The sequence below is a fragment of the Anguilla anguilla genome, chromosome 18 (genome assembly GCF_013347855.1).
Source record: "Anguilla anguilla isolate fAngAng1 chromosome 18, fAngAng1.pri, whole genome shotgun sequence".
NCBI lineage: Eukaryota > Metazoa > Chordata > Actinopteri > Anguilliformes > Anguillidae > Anguilla > Anguilla anguilla.
This window is the reverse complement of record NC_049218.1, coordinates 24,187,090-24,205,530: the sequence shown is the minus strand read 5'-3', so window position 1 is coordinate 24,205,530 and position 18,441 is coordinate 24,187,090. Positions and strand designations below refer to the sequence as shown.

General features: G+C 47.9%; 1 protein-coding gene across 1 annotated transcript in view; it reads left to right on the top strand.

The window, feature by feature from the left end:
• The first annotated feature begins 1,550 nt into the window (after window positions 1-1,550).
• The window catches only part of LOC118218360 (protein eyes shut homolog), a 101,129-nt gene continuing 84,238 nt past the window's right edge, over window positions 1,551-18,441 (top strand). The window contains exons 1-5 of the mRNA XM_035400964.1: window positions 1,551-1,583; window positions 1,661-2,249; window positions 3,788-3,898; window positions 15,435-15,631; window positions 17,900-18,027. Of these exons, the coding sequence (XP_035256855.1) occupies window positions 1,551-1,583; window positions 1,661-2,249; window positions 3,788-3,898; window positions 15,435-15,631; window positions 17,900-18,027 (1,058 nt within the window). The remainder of the gene's footprint in view (window positions 1,584-1,660; window positions 2,250-3,787; window positions 3,899-15,434; window positions 15,632-17,899; window positions 18,028-18,441) is intronic.

Sequence of the window (18,441 nt, the reverse complement as noted above, 5' to 3'; positions counted from 1 at the left end):
ACCCCTGCCTCGCCACACCCCCCCCCCCCGCAGCGAACAGAATATTGATAACGTGCTACGCGCTGTGGTATACACCAAACAAATATAGATTGTGTTACCTGTATTTGTTCTATGTATCGGTAAGATAATATATCCCCCCCCCCTCACCTGTGACACCAGTCACAGAGGCCATTTTAGGAATTGGTGTCAAATCTGAATTCTAATATTGTACTGTAGCACATACATGTCCTTGTCTTCCCGTTATATTCAGAATACAATGGTTGTATTTCTTTTCTAACAATAAAAACATCAGGTTGTGAAATTCAGAGAAAGCAACTGATCTTAATGCATTTGTAATGGACGGACAAACAAAGTTGTATTCTGTAGTTTGGATTTGAACGTGGCTGTTTTCGAAAGAGCCCATGCCACCATTATGTGCTGTGTTATGCATGTTGCTGAGTTGTGTCCACATGCATCTCTGGGTGTTTGCTGTGGAAAATGTATGTATGGAATGAAAATAATCCAAATACTGTAGTTGCCCCTGATATATGGGTAGAAATGCCTCTACCTGTTAATATTACCAGTCTCCGTTCAAAATATCTCATTTTTTTGCTTTAGGACATTTTTCCAAAGGATTAATTTACCTCTCTGAAGGATGTTGATTCTTTTTTTCATTTTTGTGATGTGACATGTTTATTTAAAATGACAGTACAATACAACTATGTCATAAAACAATGTCAGAATGTTTTCTTTGAAACATGAATTAGTTTAGATGTGAAATTAGCCCCACAAAACTGATGACATTTATGGTAAAATAGGTTGACGTCCCAGTGTCTGCATACTTAATACTGTTTTCCATTAAAGACAAGTCTGGACTTTGTGGCAAGATGAGAGTGTGAGTGTGACAAGATAATTGCATAAAACATTTCATAATGCGTACAGACTTATAATTGTATCGAGTTGAGATTCATCCAGCCACAGCCACCCAAGTATTTTCCCACAAACTTATGAAGATGGAAAAAAAAAAAAACATTTTGAGAAAGTTATTTCTTCAGAGATTTGTGTGCTTTAAAAATATATATATATATTACTGGTAAAACTGAAATGCAAACTCAGGGAGAAACTCCCTAAGAATCCGAACAGGAAGTAAGGCGTAACTTTAATTGTATTCAGTAATGCACTATTTATGGTCTTTTTGTCGTATTCAGTAATGCACTATTTATGGTCTTTTTGTCGTATTCAGTAATGCACTATTTATGGTCTTTTTGTCGTATTCAGTAATGCACTATTTATGGTCTTTTTGTCGTATTAAGTAATGCACTATTTATGGTCTTTTTGTCGTATTAAGTAATGCACTATTTATGGTCTTTTTGTCGTTTTTAGGTTGATATTTTGCTGCGGAGCTCCTTACGCTAGCCATGGGAGACGGATAGCACAGTTCACCAGAGTGCAGACTGCCTTCCCAACCTGTCCCTTGAACACGGTTTCCTGCTAGACCTTGAAGACCTCAATGAGGATGAAGATGGTGGCTGAGGTCGTGGCGGAAAGAAGCAGGAAGCGTGTGCCCGTCCATGCCCTCTCGCTCTTCCTCCTCCTCCTCCTCCGTGTGACAAACGGCGGCGCCCGCGGGCAGACGGTCTGCGGCCTCCCCGCCGGCGCAGAGTGGCGGCCCCGCCCCCAGACCGTGCGCGTGGCGTGGAGCCTGGCGCGGGGCGTGTGCGGGAGCGAGGCCGAGTGCTGGGGGGGCCCCGGGGGGGCGGGGGGCGAGGGGCCGCGCCCGTTCCCTCAGCTCTGCCCCCTGCAGGTGCAGCTCGGCGACCGGCTGCTCTTCTCCCCCCTGGACCCGGCGCTGGCGGCCTACGGCGTCCGCCCGCTCGCCGTCTCCGAGGAGGACTTCCGAACCTGTGCCCCCCACGGCGGGAACGCCGACGGGACGGCGGAAGCGGAGACGGAGCCACTGCCCGCCGGCAACCGCTATTTCTCCTCCGTCCACCAGGGCGGCGCCAATCTCTGCGGGGCGGGCCTGCGGCTCAACGTCACCGTGAAGGGGCACCGGTGCCGCGGGGCCCCCTCCGAACCGCTCTGCTCGGGCCGGGGGGCCTGCCGGAGCCTGCCGCGGGACCCCGAGTACCGGTGCCGGTGCCCCGCCCCGTTCTCCGGAGAGTTCTGCGAGCGGTCGGACCCGTGCGTCCCGACCCCCTGCGCGTACGGGGCGGCCTGCGTGAGCGCGGGGCTCGGGTACGAGTGCCTGTGCCCCTCCCACCTCACAGGTGAGCGAGGTAATGGGGCAGCCAGCTCTGCGATTGGTCGCCCTGGCGCCCGACGCGGCTAGAGTCCTCCGCACCGTTCGCCACCCCGCTCTCTCATTCAGAGTCCGCGCCGCGGTAGCCTCAGCGAACAGGGAAATAAAACGAGCTCGTTAAGTTAAATCGCCATGACCAAATGCACCTTACATGGAAACAACCACCCCAGTCCTTTTCAGCCATGCCGTATATATTTATTTATTTATCATAATTACTGCTTTTTTTCTCATTTAGCCTTTCTGCAATTATTTCGAGAAGGTACAGATGCCCCTATGGGCTATTTATTTGTGCAGAATTTGCCGGGACATTTTTTTTCTTCTCCCCTCTAATCACCATAATTATTTCTGAAATGGTTTTCTGTCCCACCTGAAAGCTTTCTTAATTGACTGCTACCTTATCCTTTTTCCCTCCTCCCTCCGTTTAATTTAGATTTTAATTTCCCTCCCTGCGTGCCTGTCAGTGAGTGAGATCTGGCTCAGGCCCGTTATTTAAACTTTTTCAGGCAGAACATGCTGTGGGATATCACATGATTTTTTTGTTGCTGATAAGACCAGGTTGCGTAAATGTAATGAAGTGCTGTTGCCATGACGGCATGTTTATGTTGTGCATGTGTTGTGGACCAGTGGTTCAGTAGAACTTGTGTTGAGTACCAGTGGAAGAAGAAGAAGAGGAAGAGGAATAAAAGGAAGAGGAAGAAGAAGAAGAACAGAAAAAAAGTAGGAAGAAGAAGAGGAAAAATAAGAAAAGGAAGAGGAAGTAGAAGTAGAACAGCAACAACAGGAATAAGAAGAAGAAGAAGAAGAAGAGGATGAACAACAGCAATGACAGGAAGAAGAAGAACAGCAATTACAGGAAGAAGAAAAGGAGGAAGAAGAACAGCAACGGCAGAAAGAAGAAAAAGAGGAAGTAGAGGAAGAAGAACAGCCATGACAGGAAGAAGAAGAAGAAGAAGAAGCACACCAACAACAACAACAACAACAACAAATAAAAAATTGCACTAGTTACATACACTGTAAATACATATTCCATATATGAACTTATAATTGTTTGGGGGTGGGTCACAGTATGTGGATTTATTGAGCAGATCCAGGAAGTCTGGGGCCAGTCCTGCAAAATTACAGATCCCCCCCCCCCCCATCAGAGCGTGTGAGTTAGAGGAGCCCTGCAGCGGGCTGGCTGGAGTGCGCTCTCTGCAGTACCTGTAATAACGGGAGGGGGGCGCGGCGTCTGGCCACTCCCTCCTTCATCCCCGCGTCTCACATCAGTCTGAAAGAGTGCTCCAATGACAGGTCCTTATGTCTGCATTCGCTTTCAAAATAATCCATTCAGTTCTGCCAAATTAACTAGGATAGCTATATATAATGATTCTTCATCTAAAAAAAATATATATATATTAGGATGTTTTTGCCTGTTTTTCTTTTCTTTTAACTGTCTCATTTGAAAAACAAAAAATAAAAAAGTTCCTTTTTCATTTGCAAATACATTTTGAATTTTACATTTTTCAGGTGTAAACTGTTCTGAAGTGATTGGGAATTGTGACAAAGGATGTCTCCGTGGAAGATGCCATCAGGTGACTCCAAACTCCTTCCGCTGCATCTGCGATCCAGGACACACGGGTAATAATGACATTTCTTTCATTTTTATTAGAAATAACATTTGATTTCTTTTTTCTTCATTCCTTTATTTGAGAGGGAGCCAATAGTGCAGCGGTTAATACATCACGACCATACGTAGTCATCATATATCAACGTGAAAACACATGAAATGATGTCCCTGTTATGATCGATTCATTTTGTTTTTGAGTTTAAATGCCTACACGTTGTACAGCCCAAAGCATAACAGGTTAAAGTGTTCAACACTTCTCAATTGTTTTCAATGGAATATTGATTTTGTGCACACATATTTTGAAAATCGCAGATCTTAAAAATCCTCCACATCATTGTGTTGAGAACATTTCCTCAGCACTCAGTCCCCAACCTCTGCCTTGCTGTCTTTCTTGTAAAGTGGGACCGGTCTTTGGAAATAGACCGAATCGCTGTGTAGGCTATAGTATTGCAGGTTGCATTTGTGCTTTTAGAAATCTAGTTATAATCTTGTCTAGACCTGGAGACTTGTTAGCACACAGAGAGGGCCGTGCTTTCATATCCTTCTCTTCTGATACAGATGTCAATTCAAAGGGTTTTTTTTCCCCTCACCTTTGTTCTGCTAAAAACATTTCATGAAAAGCTGTTCCATATTGCCCTGGGCCTATTGGAAGGCATGAGACCAATGTTTTGGCAACTGTTGTCAAATATGTATTAAAATGCTCTGCGTTTTTTCAACTTAACAAAATGGATGCCACTGCCCATATCAAGAAGAATGCCTTAGTTTACTTCTAGTAGAGCTAAGCAAAAATAGATCTACACAAGATGTGCAAAAAAAAAAAAAAAAAAAAACATTTTTTGTATCCACAGAATACAGTGCCTAAAGGTCACGACCCCGCACGTGCACCTATTGCCTCACAAGTGCATGGAATGCTCCGTTGCATAACTTGTTTAGTTACTGTCCAGACGCCATCTGCGATGAATAGGAAATGGTTCTGGCCGTGTAGCCTGGGAGAGCGTCCATATTTGACACTCGGTGAAAATTGGTTCAGTAAAACTTTATTAGCAAGCCCTTTTCCAGTGATGGGTCTTAATTTCAAAGCGAGTCTGCCATGTACGGAGGTAATTGTGTGGAGCTCCAGAATGTGCTTCGGACTGAATGTTTGGCTGGGGCACTGCTGATGTTCTTTGAGGAAGGAAATTCACCTGGAGAACAGGTAACGGTTTGAATGTGTTCTGTACATGGAAATGGGAGTGAGTTGCATGCAGAAGGTGTGATTGGGCGGTGTGAAGGCCATATAAACATTTCCCAGAGCATCCACTACCCTGAAAAGTGTGAGTGCGTACATACTGACTTAACCTGAGTAAGGTACCTTCCACCTATATGAACGTACTGTATACACATGCAGGTGCACCATAATGGGCAAGGAGCTGGGCTTGTAACTCAATAGTTGTGGGTTTGATTCTCCTTAGGGGCACAGCTGGTGTACCATTAAGCAAGGTACTTAAACGAAAAAAGTGTTTAAAAATGGAAATATAAATTTGTATGTGGATTAGTATGTAAGGCACTCTCGATAGTCTTCCTAATGCCACAATGTAAAGAATGGGCTGCCTGTGTTTTTATATATTTTATCATATAATTTGCCCTGAGCATCTCTCAAGTGTTTGATTGCTGTAAGTGCAGTTTCCACCAAAAATGAAATTGCAGCGTGTGTGTGTGTGCGTTTGCTCACGTGTGTGTTTGTGTGTGTGTGCGCACGTGTGTGTGTGTGTGTGTGTATGTGTGTGTTTGCGCACGTGCGTGTGTGTGTGTGCACACGTGTGGGTGTGTGTGCGTGCGCATGTGTGTGTGTATGTGTGTGTTTGCGCACGTGCGTGTGTGTGTGCACACGTGTGGGTGTGTGTGTGTGCGCACGTGTGGGTGTGTGTTTGTGCATGTGTGCAGCTTCCTGTTTTTCTTGTCTAATTTGGCCTAATTGTTTGCTCCATTTGCCCGTGCGCTGATGAGTAATTATATGTTGCAGCCTGTGAGATCACGCGCTGCGCACTTGGTGCCTATTTTCCATGTTGGTGGTAATGTATACAGCTACTCAGAGAATTGTACCAGTTAAGCCAGGGCCTATAGCTGAAGAGTGTAAAAGCACTCACACCGTCTTCAGGGAATGAGATCGACAAACCACTGTTTAGCATGCAAAGCTGGAGGAAACTGTAAAATTCAGGTAATGTAACGTGACTGCCTTTTGTGAAGATTATGCATACGCGGTATTTTAGTATTTTGCAGTCATTGTTTCTCAGCCAGTTTTTTATCTGCCTTCTGTGGGAAACTGTAATGCAGCAGGAACTACAAATAGAATCCTGTTTCTCTCTTGGTTCTACTGTCCAATCTTTCCTGTGTGACCCAAAGGGAAGAGGGTTATATGTTCCACTTGGGAAAGCCTCCTGGCTCTGTCAGATCAGAGTTATGCTGGAGAGTTTGCTGAATTTGATGGTCTTACGAGCATCTACATTAAAAGACACCTTAGAGGAGATGTGGAAGAAGGTTGGTGGCTAAGATGCACTCTTGACATGTACCGCCTTTACTGCCTTTATTGCAGACATTGCAAAAGTGTCTTTGGGTGTGAACTTCTTGTAGATTTGATCAGAATGGCCAACTCATATGGAGGGTAGGGGCTGGCCAACTTTGCGGTAAAATTGTTCAAAGAAAAAATGAAAATTAATCTAGAAGCAGCAACAATCTGGATGAGCTGGGGGTGGGAGGGTGGGGGGGGTTGGGCAAGAGGGGGAGGTGCAGTAGTCCAGACGGGAGATGACTGGAGTCCTGGTCATCTCGTGTCTGAACTACTGCACCTTCCCCCCAGCAGCTCACCCAGAATGCTGCTGCTTCTCTGACCTATGCAAGTGCTCCCTGGGCTCACACATCTCACTGCTCTGCTTATCTTCCTCCTTCCTCCTGGCTACCTATATCAGCTCGCATCAAATTCAAAACCTTCATGCCAGCCTATCAGGTAGCTGGGACAGCTCTGTCGTATCTTCAGAAAAATCACCAGACCCTGCACACACCAACCAGACCAACTGACTTCTCAGTTCTGCTACCTCTGGTTGCTTTTGAGAAAAATACTTATTCCTTGATTAAGATTTTTTTTTTTTTCTTTGAACAATTTTACCACAAAGTTGGTCAGCCCCTGCCCCCCATGTTTGTTCAGACTGAGTTGGCCATTTCTATCAAATCTATAAAAAGTTCCACACACACAGAGACAGTTTTGCAATGAAGGAGGTATACCGGTCAAGAGTCTTAGCCACTACCCACATCTACTCTAAGGTGTCTTTTTTTGTAGATGCTTGTAAGACCATGAAATTCAGCAAACTCTCCAGCATAACTCTGATGTGTGAAGAGCCAGACTGCTTTCCCAAGTGGAACATATAACCCAAGAGAGAGAGAGAAACAGGATTCTATTTGTGGTTCATGCCAAATTACAGTTTCCCACAGAAAGCAAATGAAAAATTGACTGAGAAACAATGACTGTAAAATTCTAAAATACCGCGTATGCATAATCTTTATAAAAATACAGTTCTGCAAAACACGTTTATCTGACCCCATTCATTTTCAGAACCTGTAACCTGGATGTTTATGTGTGAATACGGGTTCACATATACAGTAGCGCGTACGTTGACTGGGGTGTGCTTTTATGAAAGACCTTGAAACCCGGAGAGCTATGTACTGCCAGGATCTTCTCTCCGTGTTCGCGTGGGTTTCCTCCGGGTACTCCGGTTTCCTCCCACAGCCATAGGGAATACAGATGAAAATTAGCATTCCTATAACTCTGGCAATTAATGTGCATCGCCCCGTCAAGTAAACTAACATTAATAAACAGAATAGTTGTCTGACACGCTGGCGTGACGTTCTCCGAGAGAGACAGTTTGTGTTCCTAGCAGATGGAGAGGGTGACAGTGTGGTGCCATCGATGGTGAGGGAAAGGCCAAGACATGGAAAGACTTGGCTGGAACAACTGCCAAGACAGAATAGTTTTTGGCAGTTTGAGCTTTACGTGGTGGTTTGTCACCCAGCTTGAAATGTCTTGTAGACAAGCTGAAATGTCTGCCGGTGGATTGGATTGGAGAGGGAGAGAATGACTAGTATAATGTCGACGAACTGCCTTGCAGTTCTAGGTGGGCATTAAAATTACTTGGGGCACAGAGTATATTAAAGGGCCAACAGTATGTCAAAGTTTGGTCCATTTGAACAAACACATCCAACCATCTAGATTTACCTGATTTGCCTGATACACTGTTGTACCAAGTGTAAGACTGCGGTTGTTTCAAGGCCATTTCTGACAACTTAAGTGGTATTAATGGCTTGCAGCTTGGCTTTTTGCTATATCAATAATTTGGTTGCAGAAGTCTTTGAAATTAGACATGTCAGAGAGAAAAATAGTTCTTAAAAATACCCTTTTCCCCCTCATTGTATTAGCGACCGCATTAGTATTCCACGAAGTTTGATAAATTATGAGCGCAATTTACAAATATGATTTTAATATGCGCAATAAAAACAATGATCATTGCACCAGATAATTCAGCACATCCGATTCCAAAATTATTCACCTGTGGTAAATGGGAAAAACATTTTTTGGCCAACTGTGCGAGATTGTGCTCTATGGTGCTTGGAGCACCTGCTGGCTGACCATCAGCACTAATGCGGTTTAGTTCAGTAATTTAACAGCAGTTACAGGAAGTAATTTAGAAGCCCTGCACATGCCCAGTTCTGCTCAATTTCTGTCCGCAGCTTTAATGGTGGATGACTGGATCTATAGTCTGCCAGTAATGTGACACCATGACTTCCTATCCCTATTATACTATCTCTGCAGAGAAGTAATGTTGGTCCTTGTTTATGCAGCCTGAGTCTTAATGCCTCCTGTGCAAGTTGGCTGTCCTGGTCAGTGAACTGGCTTAATGTTTGGTTGTGGTCTGATATTTTCCACTGGAGGGAAAGTTTTTCTGGACTGAGAAGAACACAGAGATTTAACAGCCTTTGTCTGTTTGTGTGATTGGCAAAACAGTGGGAAGTCATCATAAACTGAGAAATACACACAAGTATGATGTCAGTATGACAACTCTGTTCTTTTGCTAATTTATTATTGAAATATCCAGTTCATATTGCAATTGGCAACAGCAATGAGGAAAAAATATTAAAACAAAAAAAAGTCAATTTGACAGAAAGCTGTCAAAGACTTTCACTGCCTCTACCTTTCTGCATGTATGGTCACTGCTGAGATGCAGACATTTGTTAGGCTTTTTGTGTTTTTAGTGAATGCCACTATCTGGACTGTGGGACAAGCTTTGGAACACCAGGAGCGTCATTTGTCCTTTTTTTTTTACTTAAATGAAAATAAGGCGAGTATTGTTTTTAAACCTTATTAACATACTGTGATTTGGCCAGATACTTTTGGTGGCTGCAGTTGTTTTATGTAATTGAGTTAAAAAAGAAGAATGCTTATTTAATCAGTGTTTTTGTCTCCCAATCACGGCATTCTTCATAATCATTTATATAATGAACCTCTCTCGTGTGATTGGGAAGCGTGGTCGAAAATTACCAAATCCAAATGAACTAAGTGATGGCTCTTGTCTGTTTGACAGGGGAACTGGAAGAGGTCACCAACCCTCTCTGTTCTAAAATGCTTAAAACCAAACCGACATTTTGAATGTACCCTGTAAGGATTTGGATTTTGTCACAAGGAGGAAAACAAGTTTATCTGACCCTGTTCATTTCATAACCTGTGACCTGAATGTTTATGTGTGAGTACGGGTTTGCATACACACGCAATGACTGGGTTCTGCTTATACAAAATAACGGTTGGCAAGACCCTGAACCCTGAAGAGCAAGACTATCTACTGCTACCAGTCATTCATGATGATTAGATCACAAGCCATTATACAAGGCATATCAGTACTAACACTAGATTATGGGGAGTACATTTCTTTGATCCCAGAGGAGGAAGGGTCTCCTGGTGGTTGGGGTGGGGTGGGGGCTCCCTGAATGGTCATTTTGGACTTCTCTTAAGTGCCATCCTGAGCAAAACCTCCACATTTCACAGTTCCCTTAGTTTGCCCAAATAAGGTCTGGCCAGGAATCGGGCTGTAACGCCCGCCCAACCCCACCCCCACCCCCCAACCACCAGGAGACCCTTCCTCCTCTGGGATCAAAGAAATGTACTCCCCCATAATCCTAGTGTTAGTATTGAGATGCCTTGTATAATGGCTTGTGATCTCATCATCATTTTACCCATCATTCCTGCACGTACTCCTCTACGAGGGTCCAAGGTGGTGGCTCCTTTGATCCAGACACTAATGTACATACGTACTTCACTTTCCACTTCATACCTTCCTGTGATCATAACCTCCCTCTATCATCTCGTAACTGCTCAGTGTGCCTGTCTGTGTATCGCATATCTTCTGCGTTTCAGTCGATATTATTCCCGGTCCACCACATTAATCTAATCATCCCCAGTCATGTACATGCACGTAGTAATGCTTTTATTCAGTTGAGAATGTTCCTGTCTGGCCCAGGGGTGTCTGTGGGGGCTTTTTATGACACGAGAACAGACCACGTCCTGGTCGTCTGTTTGCCCCACGACTCGCCCTAGGTTCTGCCTCCTCCAGTCCATGGTGGGTCGGTAGGGGTCATCTCATTCACATAAAAAGGCTCATGTCTGGTCTCCTCTGGTGGTTTGCGGCTCCACCAGGGTGATAAAATTCCAGCATTTTCCATAATTCGGACAAGCTTAAACATCGCAGCTTGCTTCCCCACCGAGCACTGCTATTTCTGTAGTTTGGGTAAACCGCCCTGCATTGTACGGTCTGTACCATGTCATCGGTACTGACAAGACTGAAGTCGCTTTAGGAGCACTGTGCGCTATAAGAAGAGTCCGCCTGTTTGACACCATCATTCCCCAAATTCCTCTTAGGTGATGCTGTCATCCCTCTTCCTAATTCTGCACCAGTACGGATGTGTGGAGTGGTGACAGCAGCATTTTTAGCACATAGAAGGGGGAGGGAGGAAGGTATCTTTACATTCACCCAAAAACAATGATGGCGATCACACCAAACCGACGTGTTAGAATCACCCCCCCCCCGCCCCCCCGCTCAGCTCCAGATCCAGCAGCTCAGCTCTGTTATTTGGGAGGAGTACGCGTCACGCACAGCTGGAGTCCGGCGGCTGCAGGTGCTCAGCTGTTGCCGCGGGCGCTGAGGTAAAGACAATCACACCCCCCAACCCCCCCACCCCCAGACAACACTACGGCCAATCATATGCAGCCCGATTACAGTCAGCACCGACGGGATTCGATCCTGATCACGAAAACTTGGCACTCAAACCCGCTGTCTCTGCAGTGAGAACCACTCAGCAGCCTCCCCCACCCTTCGCCTTACTCTCTTCCTTCCTTCCTCCTTCCTTCCTCCCTCCTTCCTTCCTTCCTTCCTTCCTCCCTCCCTTCCCGGTCCCCGTCATTCGGAAGTGCGGCGGCTCCGGCTGCTCCAGAAGGCTCGGCTTCGAGGGTCCCGTCCCGTCTCCTCCCCCGCCCCCCCCCCGCCCCGGCGCACGCTCGGCGGGCCGAACCCCCTCATTAATCACCCCGGAGTTAGCGGCCTCGGCCGGGGCCGCGCGGAACAACGAGCGCGGCTCGCGGGACGCCTCAAACCAGATTTCCCTCCGATTTCCCGGCCCCCGCGCGGCGTCCTCTCGGGCGTTTAGCGCGCGGAATCGCCGCCTTAATGGCCCCGCGTCCCTCCCGGGGGCCCCGCTCTTAATGGGGTTTTAATGCTCTCATCTCCCCGTTCTCCAGGTAAACACTCGCGCCGTGTCGTTTCGTGTTGCGATATATTATATATTTTTGGGCTGTTGCTTCGGTGTGTCGCTGGGTTGCATCGTGATGTTATTCACAGACTAACGCAAGCTTTAGACTGCCTCCACCCCCCCCCCCCCCCAAGGTTTCTCCAGGAGAACCCTATGCTCCTTCAGCCTCTAAGAATTTAGAAGAAAATTGATCCCACTGTGGTTCGCATTAATTGTTTCTTTTTTTTTTTGTTGCTATTTGTTTGTTTTTGAGTTGATTTGGTTTGGAAGTAGTTTAAACCTTTCGCTTGCCTTGTTACTGAGCCACATCCCACGGGCCTTGATTAGATGCTGTCCTGTGCCCAACATCGACCTGGCCTTTGGACCACTGCCCACTCACGGAAAATAATGTGCCTTCCGGACGCTGTGCGTGCCCGTCTGAACACAGTTTCCTCAAGCAAATAACAACTTCAGAAGCCAGAACACCCAAATAGCAAGTACATAAGGTAAAAAAAAAACTCCCAGTGGGTAGAAAACCCTCAAACGGTGGCGAGAAAAAACTCCCCAATGGGAAGTAATCACGAGAGGAACTCGGCTATGGAGGGGGAGTCCATCCTCCACTGGCCAGCCTGGTGTAAAGCAGCGGTAGAATGGAATGTGGCAGAAATGCTACAAGGGATCTATCACAGCAAATAGAATGGGTTAATAGTGCTGAGGTGAAAGCTAACGGGAATAACTAAATGGTATGACCCTCACTTCTTACACCTTTTCCACGCAAACGCGGAGTACTGCATACGCAAGGTGACGTTGTTGTAGTGGCAGATTGAAGTCAAAAGGATTACAAAAGACTACGAATGAGCAATAATACTTTTAATAAGGTTCCCAGGTTTGTGGAGGAGGCCCAGTGCACAAGCCCAAACTCCGATGGCGTGCGCGAACGTAGACAAGCCCGCCGAGCGTGCGGACGCCGAGTCCGACGCGGACCGAAGCTTCTCGGGAGACGGCGGCGGACCTCCGGGACGGGCGAGCCGGCGTCGCCATGGGGATTAGCGCAGCGGAATGCGCTAACGAAAGGAGCCGCCGGAGAGACGAACGGGTTGGGGCCGGCGGAGGGAACGCCGAAACGGAAGGCCCCGCCGGGGAATGCCGTCAGACCTCGCTCACCTTGAACCCGGGGCGCGTTCCCCTCTAAATTTAACCCGCGACGCGACGGCGTCGGCTAGGCTAGGGCCGGACGCGGGGAAGACACAAAGACGAGGCTCTTGGTGTATGTCAGCATGGACGTTGGTGCTGGTAGATGCCCCCCTGCGTCACCCCCCTGAAAGTCGGGAGACATCTGAATGAGAAGACGCTCATGATGTCTGAGTTCCCCCCCCCGCCCCCCCCTTTTTGTTTTCTGGAAGGAGGGGAGGACGGAAGGAAGGCGAGGGGTGGGGGAGACTGCAGGTGGCTCTTCCTGCAGAGGCGGCGGTGTTTGAGCCCCAAGTTTTTGTGATCTGGTTCGAATCCCGTCGGTGGCGATTGTAGCAGGGCAGTGTATGATTGGCCGTAGTGTTGTCGGTGTGGGGGGGAGGGGAGGCTTGACAGAATGCATTTGATGCCGACAAATGAGTTTGGAAATGAAACGCCAAGGTCGCCCAAATGCAGGAGTTCTGAGCGGTTATTCCGTTTGCTTATGTAAGTCATGCCAAAAAAAAAAAAATGGAAAGAAAAAAAAAACTGGATCCGCTACAAAGGAACGCCGCTTTCTGAATCGAAGAGAAGAGTCCTTGAGAATCTCCGCCATTCTCTGCATCATCTCTGAAGTTTGAATACTTTTAAAAAACGATTATTTATTTTTGTTCTGCGGCTTCAGATCCATTAAGATATTGAAGGTACCGTTGGCAGGCTGCCATTTTGGCGTTATTTAACTCCAGATAAATAATTTATTAAGTAACCTGTCAACTTTGTTTTGAGCGGTCCCCCGGCGGTGTGTGGACCGAGGAGGAACGAGAGGAACAAAGACAGTGTACAAATTAGAGATTCATTAGTCTAAAATTGGAATACAACAATACATCTGAGACAGAGAGCGCAGAGCTGAAATCAAGGACAGCCCGTGAAAGAACTCTCATAAAAGTGATAAATGTGGTTGGTTCTGATTAACTGATAGCTCCAGGGACTTTTTTTTTCCTTGATCCAACCGTGTTTGTTCATTTCTGTGCAAAACTTTCATGTTTGACTTCAGTATAAATCACCGATCTGTGGGAGGAAGATTCCACTGTCCATCATGCAGTTTCGTACTGTTCCATGGTAGATGCACAGGACATAAATGACAGGTGCGTGTGTGTGTGTGTGTGCTTTTATGTATGTGTGTGCATGCGTGCATTATTGTTTGCGGGCGTGTGTGTGTTTGCATGCATGCATGCATGTTTGTGTGTGTGTGCACATGTGTGAGTGTGCATGCGTGAGTGTATGTGTGTGTGTGCCTGCATGTGCATGTTTGTGTGTGTGTGTGTGCTTCTGTGTCTGTGTGCATGCGTGCATGTTTATGTGTGTGTGTGTTTGTGTGTGTTTGAGCATGTGAATGAGCATGCGTGAGTGTATGTGTGTATGTATGTGTGTGTAAGTGTGTGTATGCATGTGTGTGTGCGCGTGCGTTCTGTCAGTAAAGTAAACGGAGACCGGAGAGGGAGTTTTGCCTGCATAATGAATGCAAATACACAATTAACAGCCTGCATGATTCAAACGTTCTTTCTGCCTCTCATCCAGAGATGAAAGGATAAGAGGCAGGCGAGCGCCGGTTCGAGTGCACTGTTTTGTGTTGGCAGATAGGGGCCGGGCGTGCCCGAGAGCTCCTTCAGGAGAAAGCGAAGATGATAAAGTGCCGTCGGTCCTGCCTTGTGAAACACGTGTCTGTGCTCGGGAACGCGTCTAATTACCTGAAATGGCGGCTGATGGCGGAGTGCCGAGTGTATCCCCCCCCCCCCCCCCGCGGTTCGCCGGGGGGCTCTGCACCTGCATGGCTCTGTGACTGGAGCCGTCGCATCAGAGCGCATGCAGGTAGGTCTGCCGCGGGTTGGAGAGAGAGGGCGAGCCTGCTGAGAGGCAGGCCGAGGGCCCAGGCTGAGGGAACTCACCTGACCAAAGGGGGATAACGCTGTGATCTGGACTCCGCGTTCGGAGGTGTATGGGTGTTTCCCGAAGTCCGCTGCTCGTACAGACTCTTGCGATACAGAGCATGAGTAGTGCTGGAGAGTGGCCCTGGGCCATGTGAGCACGGTCTGAGGAAGTCTGTTTCCAAAGTCTGGAGGTCCACTGGCACACATTCTACATGTACAAGGAGTAGGGAAACCCCATGGTGACCCATGTCTGTTTGTGTGCGTGTGTGTGCGCGTGTGTGCATGCGTGTGTGCTCGTGTCCGTGCATGTGTGTGTGTGTGTGTGTGTATGCGTGTGTGTGTGTGTGTATGCGTGTGTGTGGGTGTGTGCGCGTGCTTGTGCGTATGTGTGGGTGTGTGCACGTGCTTGTGCGTGTGTTTGGGTGTGTTCGCGTGCTTGTGTGTGTGGGTGTGTATGTGTCTGCTTTAGTGAGTGCAGGCTAAATGTGAGTCCGCTCAGTAAAAGGCCCTCATGGAGTCATACTCAGACAAAAGGCTCGCTCTCACGCTCCAGCAGGGTCCCACAGTCGCTCTGTCAGCGTTTACGGCGAGCTGTAAACCCGCCGCGACCCGTGCCCAGCGGTAACGTCCCCCTCTTTATTTTCAGGTCCCCTGTGCGAGGAGCGGGCGGGCCGCTGCGCCTCGGCGCCGTGCCGAAACGGAGCCGCGTGCAGAGACGGCGCGGACGGCTACGCGTGCGAGTGCCCGGAGCGCTTCACGGGCCGCCACTGCGACGTCCAGCTCCAGCGCCGCTGCGCGTCGCCCGGGTGCCAGAGCGAACCGGACTGCCTCACCGAGCCAAACGTGAGGGCTGCTGAACTCCTTTCCTCCGCCTTACATCACATTACAGGCATTCAGCAGACGCTCTTATCCAGAGCGACTTACACAACATACTTCATACCATTTACGCTGCATCCATTCATACTGCTGGATATATGCTGAAGCAATGCAGGTTAAGTACCTTGCTCAAGGGGTACAACGGCAGTGTCCTACCCAGGAATCGAACCCGGGACCTCGAGGTTACAAGACCAGCTCCTAACCCGTTATACTACACTGCCTCCTCCTCCTCTAATTTAACCTCATAGGATCTTATTATTATAAAATGTCACATAATATTATTTCCTTGTGGCATATCAAGTGGAGGTATTCTGAAGGTCACAATAACAATTAATAAGTCTGTTTGGGGGAGAGGGTGTAAGAAGTGAAGGCACTCAAAGCTGCTTTGATTGGAACAGTACGGACCGTTGCATATTTAAACAGCAGATTGAAATGGGTCTTATAAAAAGTTCTTTGTGCGAGGTGTCTCTTGCAATTTTCAATTTTCAACCATTCTCTGGAAATGTTTCTGATGCAGATTCTGTGTGGCAGCGCCTCTATTATGCACCTGGATGAATCAGGAGAGGAGACACAAAATGGCTGATTGTCTTTGGTGACCTTCATTTGCGCAATTATGGGATTCGCCACATGGGATTCACAGCTACTGAGCAATAATTGAAAATAAGAGGCATACGGGGAGAGAATGGAGGGTTCTGCAGAAAATAAATGTTTAATGGATCTGACCCATATATCCACAGGTGCATTATTATTATTATTATTATTATTATTATTATTATTATTATTATTATTATTATTATTGCTGTAGTTGTTGTTATTATTATTATTATTATTATTATTATTATTGCTACAGTGTCTTTCACAATCTCAGTGTAATTGACAATGAAGAGGGAAACTCTCCTAATAATATGTATTCCATGTCTGGGGGATGTACAGCAACCGTTTAGAACTGGAGTGCTCACCACAGTTTGGTTGAAGTAAAGAGAGAGGCAGTTAAATTTGGGGTGGGGGTGGGGGGCAGGGTGTGATTAGGTGACCAGATTAAGATTCCCAGGTTGGCCAGGATACCGGCATACTCAGGATACCGGCGAGCCCAGGGTCCTGCTAAGCCTAGTTTAATGGCCATACTGCGTTAGAGAATCAGGCTGTAATTAATTAAAGTATGATAAAAGTTTATTCAGTGCAGAAAAAATAAGTAACCATATGGGAGTTTGAATAAAGAACTACTCTGCCATCCTTTTTTCAGTGAAATGTGCTCTTACGAGCTGTGGAATGTTTCTGTTTTCTAACAGGTGTGCTATAAGCTCAGTTAGAGGCCACAAGTGTGGCATCCTGTGGAAAGTTATCACCTGTAGCTGCCGCTGATGCTCCCGGCCCCGCTGCCTCTCCTACGAAGCCCATAACGCTCAATTACAGTGGAGTTCCAGCGGCATTTCTCCCCCTGTGTGTTTGCCGACAGTGACAAAGGCCTTATTTTCCCCTGCGTTTATGGAATTACGCCATGTCGCTAACCCAGCCCCCTCTGTCACAGCTAGCCGTGTGGCTAACCCAGCCCCCTCTGTCACAGCTAGCCGTGTCGCTAACCCAGCCCCCTCTGTCACAGCTAGCCGTGTCGCTAACCCAGCCCCCTCTGTCACAGCTAGCCGTGTCGCTAACCCAGCCCCTCTGTCACAGCTAGCCGTGTCGCTAACCCAGCCCCCTCTGTCACAGCTAGCCGTGTCGCTAACCCAGCCCCCTCTGTCACAGCTGGCCGTGTCCGCCTCCTCACCCCGCGCTAACACTCAGAAGCACCTTTCCCCTGGAAACCGTTCCTGCTTTTGTAACGCCGAGAGGGACTGTCTCCAGCAGCCTCCGCGATCTGCGCTCCCGCCGATTTGGCGTTTCTCTTCCCCTGTTTGTTTCTCTTTTTTTCTTCCTCCTTCCCCCCCCCCCCCCCCCGATACCTTGGAAACGGAGAATATGGGGAAATAGAGTTATCCGCGCTGCCGGGAATCTCCGAGCAAAATGCACCTGGCTAATGGCCTGCCTGCATGTCTGTTTTCAATCTGTGTCCGTCCGTCAGTCTGTCCTGCTGTCCTCTGATCACACGTGCGCTAACGTTCCTGACATGTCCGCCTCGCCCTGCGGGGGGATGGGTTGGGGGGGGGGGGGCGCTCAGAGAGGTCTGTGTTTGAGCTGCTCCCCTTCTCTCCGCCTCACTCCCGGTCGGGTGTGTGTGTTCTCTCTCTCTCTGCGCAGAACCGCGCGTGTGTCTGCGCAGACGGCGTCGCGGACGCGCGGTGCAGGGACCGCCGCGGGGCCTGCCAATCAGAGCCCTGCCTCAACAACGGCATCTGCCTGCCACAGGGGGAGGAGTACCGCTGCAGGTGGGAGCAGGGGCGCGGCTTTCAGGGGAGGGGGGTGGGGTTTTGGAGAGGGGCGGGTATTTAATACCGGGGGTGTGGCTGAATGTGGGGTAGAAGGAGTTAGTGCACGCAAAGGGTGGAGTTAAAGTGGAATGGGATGAAAGTTGATTAATGTTAGTGGCTGCATGGCTTTAAAACTCCCTAACTGAGGTTTTGTTGGTGTAGGAGCGCTCGTGTATTGCTTCTGCTCTATTTTCCTTAGGCCCCCCCCCTCCCCCTCCCTCCCCCCAACACACACCATTTTTACAGAGTAGTGGAGAGAGGACGAACCCAAAGGTGCTCTAACACCTGGCCCATGCAAAACTAATTAAGAGTGAAGGGTCACCTTGGTCTAGCAAAGCAGGAATATGCACACACAGCCCCTTAAAGCTGCCT